This window comes from Henckelia pumila, chromosome 4, assembly GCF_033568475.1.
Source record: "Henckelia pumila isolate YLH828 chromosome 4, ASM3356847v2, whole genome shotgun sequence".
In the NCBI taxonomy this organism is placed as follows: domain Eukaryota; kingdom Viridiplantae; phylum Streptophyta; class Magnoliopsida; order Lamiales; family Gesneriaceae; genus Henckelia; species Henckelia pumila.
Window position 1 is genome coordinate 24732163 of NC_133123.1, and position 15300 is coordinate 24747462.

The 15300-nt window shown below is 34.5% G+C and overlaps 4 protein-coding genes across 6 annotated transcripts; 1 reads left to right on the forward strand and 3 right to left on the reverse strand.

Moving 5' to 3' along the window:
- Positions 1-289: 289 nt before the first annotated feature.
- LOC140866875 (uncharacterized) lies at positions 290-2476 on the reverse strand. 3 transcript variants are annotated; one of them, XM_073271935.1, is made up of 2 exons: positions 963-2476; positions 290-775 (listed from the first exon to the last, which is right to left on the reverse strand). In XM_073271935.1, the coding sequence occupies exon 1, from the start codon at positions 2079-2081 to the stop codon at positions 975-977; it is 1107 nt and encodes a 368-aa protein (XP_073128036.1). In that variant the 5' UTR covers positions 2082-2476; the 3' UTR covers positions 290-775; positions 963-974. The 3 variants fall into 3 exon arrangements, with proteins under 3 accessions (XP_073128036.1, XP_073128035.1, XP_073128037.1); XM_073271934.1 differs by having other exon boundaries at positions 290-786; XM_073271936.1 differs by having other exon boundaries at positions 693-723.
- Positions 2477-4514: 2038 nt separating this feature from the next.
- LOC140860698 (protein LURP-one-related 15-like) lies at positions 4515-6087 on the forward strand. The gene is made up of 3 exons (XM_073263705.1): positions 4515-4757; positions 5648-5869; positions 5965-6087. The coding sequence occupies exons 1-3, from the start codon at positions 4515-4517 to the stop codon at positions 6085-6087; spliced, it is 588 nt and encodes a 195-aa protein (XP_073119806.1).
- Positions 6087-8833, reverse strand: LOC140865293 (amino acid transporter AVT6C-like). The gene is made up of 5 exons (XM_073269887.1): positions 8389-8833; positions 7448-7591; positions 7142-7345; positions 6507-6975; positions 6087-6348 (listed from the first exon to the last, which is right to left on the reverse strand). The coding sequence occupies exons 1-5, from the start codon at positions 8741-8743 to the stop codon at positions 6222-6224; spliced, it is 1299 nt and encodes a 432-aa protein (XP_073125988.1). The 5' UTR covers positions 8744-8833; the 3' UTR covers positions 6087-6221.
- Positions 8834-11375: 2542 nt separating this feature from the next.
- On the reverse strand, positions 11376-14318 carry LOC140865107 (amino acid transporter AVT6C-like). Its single transcript, XM_073269620.1, has 5 exons — positions 13899-14318; positions 12864-13007; positions 12562-12765; positions 11794-12265; positions 11376-11665 (listed from the first exon to the last, which is right to left on the reverse strand). Exons 1-5 carry the CDS (start codon positions 14257-14259, stop codon positions 11539-11541), a joined length of 1308 nt encoding a protein of 435 aa, XP_073125721.1. The 5' UTR covers positions 14260-14318; the 3' UTR covers positions 11376-11538.
- Positions 14319-15300: the final 982 nt, after the last annotated feature.

Here is a 15300-nt window from a genome sequence, read left to right on the forward strand (position 1 = left end):
CATTGATCTCACAAATATAAAAAAAATGTTAATTTTTTTATTTAATTAATTATATATATGATATATAATTTATATACAATATATACCAAAAAAATTTTGAAAAAATTGAGGGGGGCGAGGCGACGGCCCCCACTGCCCCCCCTCTAGCTCCGTCTCTGAACAGAATACAATATATTATTAACTTGTTGGGTGAATATACATGAATAACAATATAATTATTTGTGAAAAGGAATTGGGATTTCTTGCAAACTTTACGTATACCACAAGGAAAGTGTTTCACTTGGTGCAATATTAACATAATCAAAGACAGGATAATCAACAAATGAAGATCTTTTTTAGATACCATCAAAACTCTTCACCCTGGGAGGCAAGAACTGAAAGCTGCAGTTACAAAGACTATCAAAACACAATTAAATCTTCAAGTGTTCATGGCTTCGGCACAAATTTGTTATTTTTGTGTGATCAGAAGCTATGTCTCTCAATCTTTTAGAATCTGTGTTTGTAAACATAGACTTTGGGAAGAAATATCTTTGAAGCAATCCATCATTGCATTCTTGATTATCGAATTCGATGTTAAAATGTTTTGGTTTTCTTGCAATGACTTGTGCAAGGCAAAGGTTCAGATTGGAAAGGTTGAACATGCAAAGAGAGATCTTTGAAGCCAGAATTCATCCCGGGATTGATTTTGTGTTCATTGCCTCACCCCTTGTAATTCCTAGGCAGCTGAGTATCGGGCAAAATGTGACTTACATTTTCCATATCTCACAACTCTGATCTAGAAAAATTCTACAAATAGATATCAAATCTTCATTCTTAACTCAAACAAACACACGAGCAAAAACCCAACTAGACAGGAACCAAGGAAAAGCAAACAAATTGTAAAAAAACTATCCCATCAAACTTAAAATGTGATGTGCCTTCAATGCGCAAAAGCGTGAAACACTTGAGGGCAAAGCACATACCTGCAACGACAATCAGTGATCGTCGTTCTCCTCATCATCTGGTGGGTAGGACGGAAGAGTGGGGGTCTGCGGAAACTGAACAGCATTAGGCCCTATATTAAGCCCACAGACCACAAACATTTGAACCAAAGAGGAATTAAATTCCATGAAGTAGGCCATGTAATTATCGACCCTCTGACAGAAAGCATCAAACTGGCGTCTCTGATTTCTCATGCTCTGCTCAATCAGTGTAACCCTCTCATGTAGATTCAGGTGCGCGGGCAAGGGTGTGTGGATAGGAGGAGCAGAGGCACTCCTGGAAGGTGAAGGTCCCTTAAGCGGCATGTCCTGACCTTCACTGACTACTGGCCTCTGCACACCAAGAATTGTGTTTTGCGGCTCAAGGATTGCTTCATCTTTTACCCAACTTACACCAGCTCTCTCACATAGACTCGTGATCAACGAAGGGTGAGGAAGTTCCCTCACAGTAGCACTCTGTACTGAATTCAAAATAGAATCTTGAATCACCCTACCAACATTTATAGACTTCCCAGTGATAAGAGCGAATACAAGAGCTGCTCTCTCCTTAGTCAGAACTGATACATGGCTTGAAGGCATCAACGCCGCAGTTACGAAGTTACACCATTCTCTATAAAAATGCATGAAATCTAACCTCGGATTATTCACCACCTCGGTAGCTAATGCTCGAACCAACATCCCAATGACTTCAACATAATCCAGGTTCTTGCTCAAAAACTCCGTGTATTCATCATTTTCAATATCAGGAACATGGTAAACATCATTAATGGTCCTACTATCGAATGGAACCATTTTCCCTCGTACCAAGACTCGAAAATTCTCATGCCTCTCCTTCAGATTGGCATAGAACTCCCGAACAAGAGGCCCAATTGCATGCGCAGGAGGCCTGATCAGTTCTCCCCAACCCCGAGCTTTTACAGCCGAAAGAAGAGGGGCGTCTTTGGCTGATGACAAATCTATGCCACGCTCTTCAACCAAATCCTTACAGAGGAATTCCATGTAATTGTCTGAGGCTTCTGCGCTCAAAAATCGAAATTTGTCGTATCCAACGGAGGATGAAGCGAGTTTTTGCTTTTTTCTTGCGGCCATGAAAGCACTCATTCCAAATTTTCAAGAATCACACAATTTATGGGCTCAAAATCGAACTTCCCAACTCAACTACAATCATCCAGAAATACAACCATTCTCGTTCCCATACATTTTACCACCAAATAAACCCAAAATCTCACAAACTAGGCTCACAATATCAACAACTCAACCAAATTAACAATCCCAAGTAGAAACTTGTCAAAATCCCACCAGTTCAACAACGGAAACCAATTTTTATTCAAAATCAAACTTACTTGGTTGAGTTTCTCGAGAGAAGCCTCAAATTTCTACGCCACCGCGCCCACGTCGCGAGCCTGCGCAAGTTCCTGGTTCTTTATCAACGATAATGGCGCGAGATTCTAACGGTGTGTTTGGTAATGAAAATTTAAACGTCATTTGATGGGAATTGTGATTATGTTTGATAGGATTTCATATTCCACATATCGTGTTCCGTAAAATAGGATTTTGAAATGATACAAATATTTGATAGGAATTCATATTTCATTTAATTAAGTTAATTTTTTTAAATTGATCCGATATCATGAGATTTTATAGGATTTAAATTTAAAAATAATAACAAAATGTTTAAACATTATATCTTTCTTTATATATAAAGAGTCTGTTCTTAGAAACCATTTTTTGTTTTACCAAAATTGTTTATAGATATTACATTTTTGTTTTCTTTTGTTTTTTTAATTTAATTTTGGCATTTCAAATTACAGTTTAGTTCATCGATAATTTTTACAATTATGATATTACTCTTATTTAAATATAAATCAAATTAATTACAAAAATAACATACAATCACGTAACATAATAGTTTATATTACTCATATATTTCAAGTTTTCTCTGTAAATTTGACAAAACATCGTTTATCTAAAAAATTATATTATCAATTCACATTATTATATTTTAAATAAATTCTTACCAAACACCAAAATAAAATTTCAATTCCATAAATTTGAAATCCAAATCCAAATCAAATCTAAAATTCAAATTCAAATTCAAATTCAAATTCAATATCTCATTTTTTTAAAAAAAAATCCAAACACACTATAAATATATTTTCGGAGGGGAATAATATTTACACTCCAAAAATTTATAAACACACTCTACTTTTAACATTTATTATGATTTTTTTACAAAATTACCCCCACTTAATATTCCATATTTTTTAAGGCTAATATAACCTTCTTTATATATATATGTCTTTCCACAAAAACAAAATCACTACATAACATATATCTAATTACAAATTTTTCACATGCATCGTACGTGCTCTTTTCTTATGCTTAAAAATATATCGGACAACCGAAGATGATGCAGAGACAAAACTTTTTTTTTTGTCCATGCGTAATAATAAAATAAAGAATGTCTCCTGTGAGACTGAGACATATCTACAATAAAAAGTAATACTTTTGGCATAAAAAATAACATTTTTTCAAAGTCAAGTCCACTAAAAACTTGTCTCATAAAATTAGCTCGTGAAACTGTCTTATAATTTTTTTTTTGTCAAATATATGTGTGAAATATTTTAAGTACAAAAAATTTGTCCAACATGACACTTATTATTTATTATTCGGTTTAAATTGGGTACTACATAAAAAAAATTAACAATAAAAAAACTAAAATATATATTAAAAAAAATCCGTAAATCATTTCCCTCAAACAAATCTTTACACAAATAAAAACTTAATTGAAGAGACCGAGTCCAAGACTCAAAGTTGTCTTCTACCCCTCTTAAATAATAAAATACAAGAAATTTTGAGGTAAATGACGCATGAACAATGTATCCATTTGCATGTAATAAAAAAGACAGTTTTAATTAGATTTTTGTTTGTGTGAAGATTTGTTTAAGATATATAAATGATTCGCGTATGTATGTATATATATATATTTGTTTTTTTTATAATTAATTTTGCTCATATTATACGACATAAAAATTAATAATTGCTAAATAGGCGAAATCTTATGTCAACTAAGCAAAACACGACAGATCTCTCGAATTCCGGCAACATAGGATGGATACAAAAAAAATCCAAGTTATTGTACATTTTTAAAACATGACAACATATATAACCGAAACCAAAAACATACCAACATACATGATTAAATATCTAATTTTCCCGAATTTTAACAAACACTTTAATGAAAAATATATACGTTTTGAAAAAAATAGGTTAAAATTTGACCTAAAATCTAAAAAAAAAAAAAATTCACAAATTGCCAAACACCGGGTTCCAATTTATACAAGTCGTCATTCTCATAGTGCTTGACCGTGAATTGGCCGGCCTTGTTAACCAAATATTATAATACATGGGACAAAATACCAGAGAACAATGCAACTTACTAAATCTCCAAGTTCTCCATTCATTTTTGTTTTCATGACATCGAAAATACAGTTAATTAATTAAGATTTACGTAGGAGTATTCTACAAATTTTAATGTTTGTCCCGGAGGTCAGGCGTCCGGCCGCCTCGACTAGTATTGTAGGGGAGGAGTTTTGCTTCCCATACCTTGTAGATTTGACTGTGAAGAAAAAGATTGGACTTTCTAGCAAACATTTTGATGTGTTGGATCATAATGGAAGCATGCTTGTACATGTTGAAGGCGGATTTTGGCAATTCAAGAAGAAGAGAACCATGTATGACTCAGTGGGTGCACCTATCATCACAATGCGCCAAAAGGTACCTTTCCACACTGGCAAATCGAGTTGGAGGCGAGGCGAGCTAGCCAGACGATGGAACATTTTCAAATTTTTTTATATAGTGTTTGCTAAAAATCGTGTTTCCCCTCTCTCCCTCTCTCAAAATCAAAATCTAGTAAGTAACCCCTCTTGTCACATCTCATATGGTATGACAAGTTTGATTCGAATGATGAAATTATTGAATGATTAGTAAATAAATTATAAAAAAACATACAATACAATATTTATATCATATTAAGGTAGTATTTTGAAGAGTTTTTAAGAATTACTTGCCAATGAGGTCTTAGCTTAGTGGCTAAAACTGAGGCCCTGAAATCAAGATGTCTCAGGTTCAATTTTCGCTGACTGCGTGTAGGTTTTTTAACTTATTTAGATAGATTTAGTTAATTTCTTTGCTCGAGACAAGAACGTCTCGAGTCAATATTCAAATCCCAGGAAAGTTTTTTAATTTATTTAGGTAGATTTAGTTAATTTCTTTGCTCGAGACAAGAATGTCTCGAGTCAATGTTCAAGTCTCGTCGGTAGTGCGGGCAGTTTCATTTTTTAATGAGATAATCTGATATCCGATTATACTTCTCAAAAAAAAAAAAAAAAAGCAATTCTCAACTTTTTCACACAAAATGAAAAGTTGAGAAATATTTAGTAAAAGTTTAGCAAATACTACTTAAATGTGTTTCATTCGATGCAATGTAGTCTCAACCCTAGTATCTATAAACACAAAACGAATGATCGACCAATAAAGATCTTTTTTTTTTTTTTTAATCGAAAAACTTGAAAATTTGTGGATATGATCAAAATCTTGCCTCTTGGAGGCATGCAAGAACTGAAAGCTGAAGTTACAAATATGCAATTCTTGACATGTTTTAGAAGGTTTCATGGCGCCAAGAATGGATCGTTCACCGTGGAGATAACTTGGATGGAAGCAATCTTCTGTATACAGTAGTTCAACATACAAGTCCTTTCCAGCTCAAAACACAACTTCAAGTGTTCTTGGCTTCAAATCTCACCGCACAGATTTGCAATTTTCGTGTAGTCGGAAGCTACATGTCTCAATCTTTTAAAGTTTATAAAGGTGACACCGTGATCGCCGAGGTATGGAAAAGAAACTACATTTTTTAAATATATAATTTTTTTGCAAAACATAGTTCGGGTTGAAGTGTTTTTTTGTTTCTCTCGCGGTGATTTAGGTAAAGCAAAGGTTCAAATTGGGAAGCTTGGGCAAAGAAGCCTTTGAAGCCAGAATCTATCCCGGGATTGACTATGTGTTCATTGTCTCACTACTCGCAATTCTTAATGAAATAGATTCCTAGGCAACAATTGTTTCCTCGTATCTGTGAAAATTGTGACTTCAACATTTTTCAATAATCTAACAAATGGGATCAAGAAAAATTCGTCCTCGATGCTTAAGGCGACACACATGCTTAAGAAGAAACTACAATGAATGTTATGAACTATTTACTGTCATCTTGTATATATTGGTGGAAATCGCTATGCTGCTTGTAACTACTGCGAGAGCTATCATCGATGCTGCTATTATCTTGTCCCTTCTTGTCGATATCCCATGAATGTCTCTGTTCAAGGTTGAAAAATAACCTCTGTTTAGTCCTTTTTCTATGCTACATATGATAATATGGTAAAAGTAAACCATTTTCTAGTCGATTATAGATCGAAGTGGTCGTGTACATGCGTTGTGTATCAGTGTATCTATAGAACGTGATAGGGTCGATACCTTAAGACGATGGCACCGGGGAAAATGAAGGCAAGACAGACAGCAGAAGTCGATCCCATGAACTGGAATATATACGAAATACTAGGAATCGTTATCGCCAAGACGTAGCTCACAACTAACAAGGCCAGAGTAAGGAACACAAATCTTTTGGCATCCATTGCCAGGACAGGCCTTTTGGAGAACAGAAACTCGTCGATGTTTGCCCTTAGTGAGAAGTTGATCAGAGGGAACACAAGAACCAAATGGAGTGCATAACTTATTCGGATTATATCACACATCAACGAGCTGATGGTCGAACTTGCAGATGTTTGATTGAAGTTCACGAGTATGTCATCCATGGTCGAATCCCCGAACAGAAGGTACCCGAAGATGCCAATAGAAAAGTAGATGGCTGCACAAAGAATTAGTGATATTTTCACAGCAAGGATCATGTCTGCTGGTCTTCCGAGCTCGATTCCGATGGCATGAACTGCATGAGATCCATTAGTAGGAGTTATATGGTGAATGAATTAGAGATAACAAGTCTATAATCTCTTTTCTTCCATACATATCTATATATATACATGCTTCCATCCAAAAATAGATAAACAAACATATTCATATCGGATCTTGAATATAGTTTGAGTCTTTGTTACCATTGAAGTGAAATGTGAAAGCTGTAACAATGACAGGAACAGCCGTGAAAAGGTTGAAGAAGGAAGCTCCATCATCAAGTTGGGGTAGGATTCTTGGACTCTTGGTTTCACCTCGAACTATCGCAATAATCGCCATAGCCGAGCATATGCCAACAAACAGGACTGCTAGGAATACCGACACCCCTGAACTCAGCCACAATGATTCTGCAAACACGACCCGGATCAACACGAAAGAAGCCCTTTAATCAGTTTATAAGCCTGCAGATTATGCTAGAAATAGGACTAGAGATTCGATTTTATACGAACCTACACGACGGTACGACACAAGTGGGAGCATAACAAAAACAACTATGAATAAAATAGCAACAGCCCGCGTATTCCACCAATGAATGCCAAACCATTCCTGCAAAACTCCTAAATGCTCCGGCCCTTTACCAGAGAGTACATCCCCTGATCATAAGGATTATTACATGTTAACATCATCAAATATAATCGGCATTATTAGAATTCTTCTTTTTTATTGTACTAGACAAATGGTGAACCAAAATCAGTCATTAATTTGTGGCTTTAATTTTTTTTTAGTTCACTGTTTCATTATTATCATCGCCTTTATAACATAATTAGTAAAAAATCAGCATTTTTCTTGCATTTCGAAGATCATGAAACTTGAAACAATAATGTAACAACGCACACATACACACAAAACTGTGTGCACAAAACAGCAAAACTTATCATGTGGAAAAGGTAAAATTAAAACCACCAGCAAAAACTAACAGCTGTAATAACTAATTAAGAAGCATTCACATTTACTTCACTTTATTCTAGAACTTGGTCATTGGGCCCATCAGATTAAAAAAAATTTCAGATGATATTTATATATTTTTTGAAATCAGAATATATAAAAATATCTTTTGACAAGTGACATGTCGTATTCTAGAGCCTTAACCCTTACATATATATAAAATAATCTCTGCTAGCTAAGCCCGGTTTGGTTTTAAAAGTCAACCCAAAAAATACAAAGTGTTTGGTTTTAAAAGTCAGCCCAAAAAAGCATTGTTTAAGTGTTTTTTAGTTAACAAGGTGTTTGATTGACTAAAAAAAATTAGAGCTTTTTTTAAAACAAAAAATTATAACTTTTAAAAGCACTTATTTAAAAAAATCTCTACAAAATCCAAATACGTGCATAATTATTACAAGGTCCCAAGGAGCATAACTAAAATGAAATAGAAATGTCATCAAATGCTCACCAATAATGATAAGATACATGATGAGGGCTCCAAGATTGGTGATCATGACACAAATCTGGACCGAAACCGACCCGACCCACCCGAAAGACTCTTTCATCAATCCGGCGTACGACGTCGAATCGCCGGAATACGTAAACCTGAGCATATACTCCACCGATATGTCCACCAGAAGTCCTACCAAGACAATCATGAAGAAGGCTGGAACGACTCCTAAGAGCTTGAGCGTGGCGGGAATGGACATGATCCCTGCGCCAATTATGCTCGTCGACACGTTGAATACCGCCCCCGGGACCGCTCGTTTATGTCGGCGGAGGAGAGGGGTGGCCGCTCCGGTGGCGATGGTCGCCGGAGCCATGGTGGAGGGAAGTTTGGTTTTCTTGATTGGTGGCTGAGTTGCTTTTGACACCAGAAACTGTTGTATATGCGTGTGTGGCACAGGCTAGTTGTCGAATTGGTAGATGAAATTACGAAATTGGTCGTGGGTGGTGGCTTATTTATGTCCTTCAGAAGAGGGTATTGCTGGAATTTTTTTTTTTTTTTTTTAAAGGTTCATTTTTTAAATGACGGGTCGATGATATTATTATTTAACTTTCAACTAGCAAAATCTTTACATATAGCTTTTCGAAAAATATATATATAATATAGACAAGTTGGGTTCAAATATATATATATATATATATATATATATATATACTATATTATAATACTTGAGGGGTATATAATAACCATATTTGATATGACAAGAGGACATCATGTTTTTTTTTCCATTTTACCCTCACTTTAACTATTTTCTCACATTTTACCTTCATCTCCCTATTTCATTATCTCTCTCACATTCTCATGTCACCATAACAACTTTTTTCCACAAAATAGAAAATAATTCAATCGTCCAATTCTAAGAGCCAAAATATCAAGCAAATTAAAGATAGGAAGTTTCTTCTCCAACGCAAGGGTGTGTTACTACTGTTTTTCTTTTTTGTCTTCCATATCTCAGTCAAATTTTTATGCTTCATTATAGTGAATTTCTTTGAGTTGGGCATCATTGATTGGGCAGCTGAAAATTTATATATATATATATATATTCAAACACGCACAAATATACTAAAAATAATTTGTTCTTGGTAAAATGATGATACATATATATTTCCGTTTATATATAAAAAGGTAGATCAGATTCATATTTGTATGCATATATTGATGTCAGGCCTAGGGGTGCAAACGAACTGAACATTTTCGTGAGCTTTACGAGCCCGCTCGATAAATATTTGATTCGTATTCGAGCTTATCAAACTCGAGCCGAATTCGAACATGTTAGAAATTTTTTTCGAGCCGAGCTCGAGCCGATATTACTATGTTCGATAGTTCGCGAATAGTTCGCGAGCCTTAATATTTAATTAATATAATATAATTATATAATAAATATATATATTTCGAGCTTTTCGAACCATAATATTCGAATAGTTCACGAATAAGTTCGAATATTTCGAACTGAACTCGAACTCGAACTTCATTTCGAGCCGAGCTTGAGCCCAAATATTTGAAATTATTGAACTCGAATATACTCTTATCGAGCCGAATTCGAGCCTTAAAATTTTATCATTATTCGGCTCGATTCGGTTCGTTTGCATCCCTAGTCAGGCCTATGGTAGCTTATAGCTTAACCTAATTTTTTTTTCAAATCTTATATAGATATCCAAAATAAATGTTTAAACATATAAAACGTGGGATATTTCACGATTGAGAGATTAAAAATCATAATTCTTGTAATTTTTGAATGATAAAAATTTAATTTAATTTAATTTGTCAATTTGGATTGTTGGGTCAAAATAAATTACAAATGTTGGAAAAAGTGAAAATTTTACGTAGTAGTATTGACTGTCGTATCATTCTACATTCATGAAATTCTCAAATGATTTCTAAAATATATTATATAGAAAATTTAAAATTTTTTTGTGACAATATATAAATTAATTACATTTTGAGTTCAAGAGCTCTTAATTCTAATTATTGAATCCTTCCATGTATATGTATAATGAAAAATAATAATTTTGACTCAAAAAATAATATATTTCATTTATTGAGTCAGGTCGGATACTCACTTCACAAAATTCAACTAGTGTATTGTAGAAGTTTTGTGATACTAGAAAAGAGCACATGTGTCGTACAAGAGTAACTAACATTTGAAAATATGGGTCGAAAATTTAAATAACGTTTAAAAACTTTTGAACGCAAAATTTAGATATCTTTAAAGAAATTTGAAAAACATCACGTTAAGAATATTTATCAATCCAAATCCAAACATATCAAAACAAAAAGTCGCATGACCACAAGTCAAGATATATTAGTATGACACATTTTTCAATCCGATTCTTGTGTGATTTTGACATGATTACAACTATCTCTAATCGGAAATTGTTCATCCAAATACAATCACAATGGGAAAAAACAATAAAAGGAAACTAACATAAAAATTTATCACAAAATTCACAAGTCAATTTTGTGAGACGGATTTTCGAATCGACTCATAAAAAATTATTATGTTTTATATTAAAAATATTACATTTAATTATATATATAAATCGAATCGACCCATATCACTAAAATCGTGAGAAATCTTTCTTTCTTGGCCAATAGCCGGATCATTCTAATTAGAATGGGGCGAAGCTCTCCCTTCCTTTGGTGATGCAGTTGGGCCTTCTTTGTTATGTGAATTCTGGGTCAACCATATTCCCACCCTCGACTTTCAGCCTCAGATTTTAACGGAAATTTCAGCAAAAAGAAAATTTTATCGAATAATACACAATTTATATATTTAAGTAAATTAACGTATTATTAATTGAGTTATATTTGAAATCTATATTTGTGTGATTTTAAATCCATTTTCTAAACCATAAATCTGTCCAACAAATCAAATCATTCAACTGAGAAAATTTTTTGATAATTATAGTTTAAACATAATATTAAAAAAAAAAAAAAATTTGTGGGCGGTGGCAACAACTCCCAGAGTCATTAAATTCTATTTTCCAAAAATATATATATATATCCTAGTCCCTAGATATCGTTTTCCTAGTACAATTTCATCTGACTTCACAAACTTCATCGACCCCTATCCAGAACTCAAACCCAAGGAGAAACTACAAAGTATGAATATTATGAACTATTTACAGTCATCTTGTATATATTGGTGGAAATCGCTATGCTGCTTGTAACCACTGCAACAGCTATCATCGATGCCGATATTATCTTGTCCCTTCGTGTCGATATCCCATGAATGTCTCTGTTCAAGGTGGAAAAAAAACCTCTGTTTAGTCGTTTTTCTATTCTACATATGATAATATGGTAAAAGTACACCATTTTCTAGTCGATTATAGATCGAAGTGGTCGTGTACATGATAGGGTCGATACCTTAAGACGATGGCACCGGGGAAAATGAAGGCGAGGCAGACGGCGGAAGTTGATCCCATGAACTGGAAAATATACGAAATACTAGGAATTGTTATCGCCAAAACGTAGCTGACAACTAACAAGGCCAGTGTAAGGAACACAAATCTTTTGGTATCCAGTGATAAGACAGGCTTTTTGGGGAACAGAAACTCGTCAATGTTTGCCCTTAGTGAGAAGTTGAGCAGAGGGAACACAAGAACCAAGTGGAGTGCATAGCTCAGTCGTATTATGTCACACATCAACGAGCTGATGGTCGAACCTGCATACGTCGTTTGATCGAAGTTCACAAGTATGTCATCCATGGTCGAATCCCCGAACAGAAGGTACCCGAAGATGCCAATGGCAAAGTAGATGGCTGCGCAAAGTATGAGGGAGATTTTCACAGCAAGGATCATGTCTGCTGGTCTTCCGAGCTCGATTCCAATGGCGTGAACTGCAGGAGATCAATTGGTACTAGGAGTTAGAATGGTGAATGAATTAGAGATAACAAGTTTATAAAAACGTTTCTCATTGTAGTTTTATATAAGACATTTATGAGAACATCTTTACATGAAAACAAAAAATGTGACGTCTATCAGTACTTTTTTTGTTTTCGGTTCAGAACATCTCAGGTAAACTACACCGACAGTGTAGCACATACAAATCACATATATATGCGCTTTCATCCAAAAACAGATAACAAACATATTCATATCGGATCTTGAATATATATAGTTGAGTCTTTGTTACCATTGAAGTGAAATGTGAAAGCTGTAACAATGACAGGAACAGCTGTGAAAAGGTTGAAGAAGGAAGCGCCATCATCAAGTTGGGGTAGGATTCTTGGACTCTTGGTTTCACCTCGAACTATCGCAATAATCGCCATAGCCGAGCATATGCCAACGAACAGGACTGCTAGGAATACCGACACCCCTGAACTCAGCCACAATGATTCTGCAAACACGACACGGATCAACACGAAAGAAGCCCTTTAATTAGTTTATAAGCCTAGAAATAGCTAGGACTAGAGCTTGCTTCGATTTTATACGAACCTACACGACGATATGACACGAGTGGGAGCATAACAAACACAAGTATGAATAGAAGAGCAACAGCCCGCATATTCCACCAATGAATGCCAAACCATTCCTGCAAAACTCCTAAATGCTCCGGCCCTTTACCAGAGAGTACGTCTCCTGATCATAAGCATTATTGCATTGTTAATTAAGATCAAATATAATCAACATTAGCCTTTGTTTTTTTTTAATTGTATATTTGTATTAGACAAGTGTACGAAGTAAAAATCATTCATTTTGTGGCTTTAATTTATTTAGTCATTCATGGAGAAATGATACGAATCCGGCAAAAAATGAAAAAAATAATCCAAGTAATTTGCATACTTGAAACAATATTGTAACACCCAAAAAAAAAAAACAGCAATATTTATGTGGAAAACCGTAGATAGGTCAAAGAAAAAATCACCAGCAAAAACAAATTAACAGCTGTGGAAACAAGCTTAATTAGCTTTTACTTTATTCTAAAACTTGGTAATTCAAGCCCATCGTATTATATCAGAAAGGATAATAGCCAAAGTATTTCTGTTTTGGTACGGTTTTATAATTATATATCCAAATTTGAAGTTTGGTCCTATGAGTTAGATTGTGTATTCACTTTTTATCTTTCTTTTTAACGAAGTGACACATCAACATTTAATTTTTGATGTTATAATCAATGTCTTCTGATGCATATTCAATTTTATGTGTCAACACTAAAACAAAAAAATGACTAAAACCAAAGCATAACCTACCTAACTTGTAGAACTAAAATTCACATTTGAATAGTAACATTTTAAAACTCAAAAAGAAAAATTTAGAAAATCATTCGATAATTTTCCAATCAAAAAATTTTCAGGTTATATTTACACCATTTTCCAAATCAATCATAATATATAAATGTATACTACAAGCTACCATCTCAAAAAATTACTTAGTGTCTGACAAGTGACATGTATACTGAAGCCTTACATAATTGTCACAAGGTCCCGACAAGCATAACTAAAATCAAAGAGAATATAATCAAAAGCATACCAATAATGATCAGATACATGATGAGGCATCCAAGATTCGTGATCATCACACAAATCTGAACCGCAACCGATCCGACCCACCCGAAAGACTCTTTCATCAATCCGGCGTACGACGTCGCCTCGCCGGAATACGTAAACCTAAGCATATACTCCACCGATATATCCACCAGAATTCCTATCGAGACAATCATGAAAAAGGCTGGAATTACTCCCAAGACCTTGAGTGTGGCGGGGATGGACATGATCCCTGCGCCAATTATGCTCGTCGACACGTTGAAAACCGCCCCCGGCACGGCTCGTCTACGTGGGCCGGCCTCGCTTTTCGGGAGGAGAGGGGTGGCAGCTCCGGTGGCCGGGGCCATTGTGTAGCTAGCTAGGCAAGTCTTGGTTTCTTGATTGGTGGCTGAGTTGTGTTTTTTGGACATCATATCATATGTATATCTGGTGGTCCATGCAAGTTGTCGACTTGGTGGATGAAATTACGAAATGGTCGTGTGTGCTGGCTAAATTATTTCCGTGAATTAGAGGGTATTTCTGGAATTCGAGTACCTAAATTTTAAATAAAATGACAGGTGGGATAAAACTATTATTCAAATTGCAACAAGCAAGATCCTGTATTTTAAAAATGCAATCATACCACCAAGTTTGAATAAATATTAACATTTTTCTTATTTTTATCAATTTCTAGTCGAATATTAATTAGCATGCGTCGGATGATTTTCACTCGATGATCTTAAAAATAGATGATATATGATGCATATAAATTTTTATCGCGGGTTTCCTTCGTCATGTGTCGATGATACAATAAAGGATATTTATCCATGTTACATAGGATGTAGATGGCCCCCATAGAACGTGAACAATCCGAAACCAAGGTTAATAATGTGAGTCCTAAGCCATATATGATTGTGAAATATGATGAAGGTGCGTGTATTTAGACAGAGTCATGTAGGTAGACGCAATTGTGGGTAATGTGAGTGACTCTTTTGAACTAATCAATATTTAATGGCGGCCATTGATTGTTAATTAAAACTTTACTAATCACGTGTCTTTATTATCTTATTACTTGTCCAAAACTTCTTTTATGTGTATATATAATTCAATGATCACATCCTGATTCATTTTAGTTTTCATAACTAATTAGAATCCCACAAGCAAATGATATGCTTTCTTTTGGTTGATACAAGCAAATGATATGCTTTTACAACATGGTAAGAGTGCCAACAAATATTTACATGAGAATTTCGAGGTCTGTATGTATGCAATAAAATAAAAATAATCCCACCGTGGATATTACCTCACGGCAGTTCCAAAGCTTATTAGTGATTTAATTCCTTAATCTATGTATGAGTTTTATTCTCAAAAAAAGAAAAAAAGAAAACTCTTTATAGAGGTTATTGAAC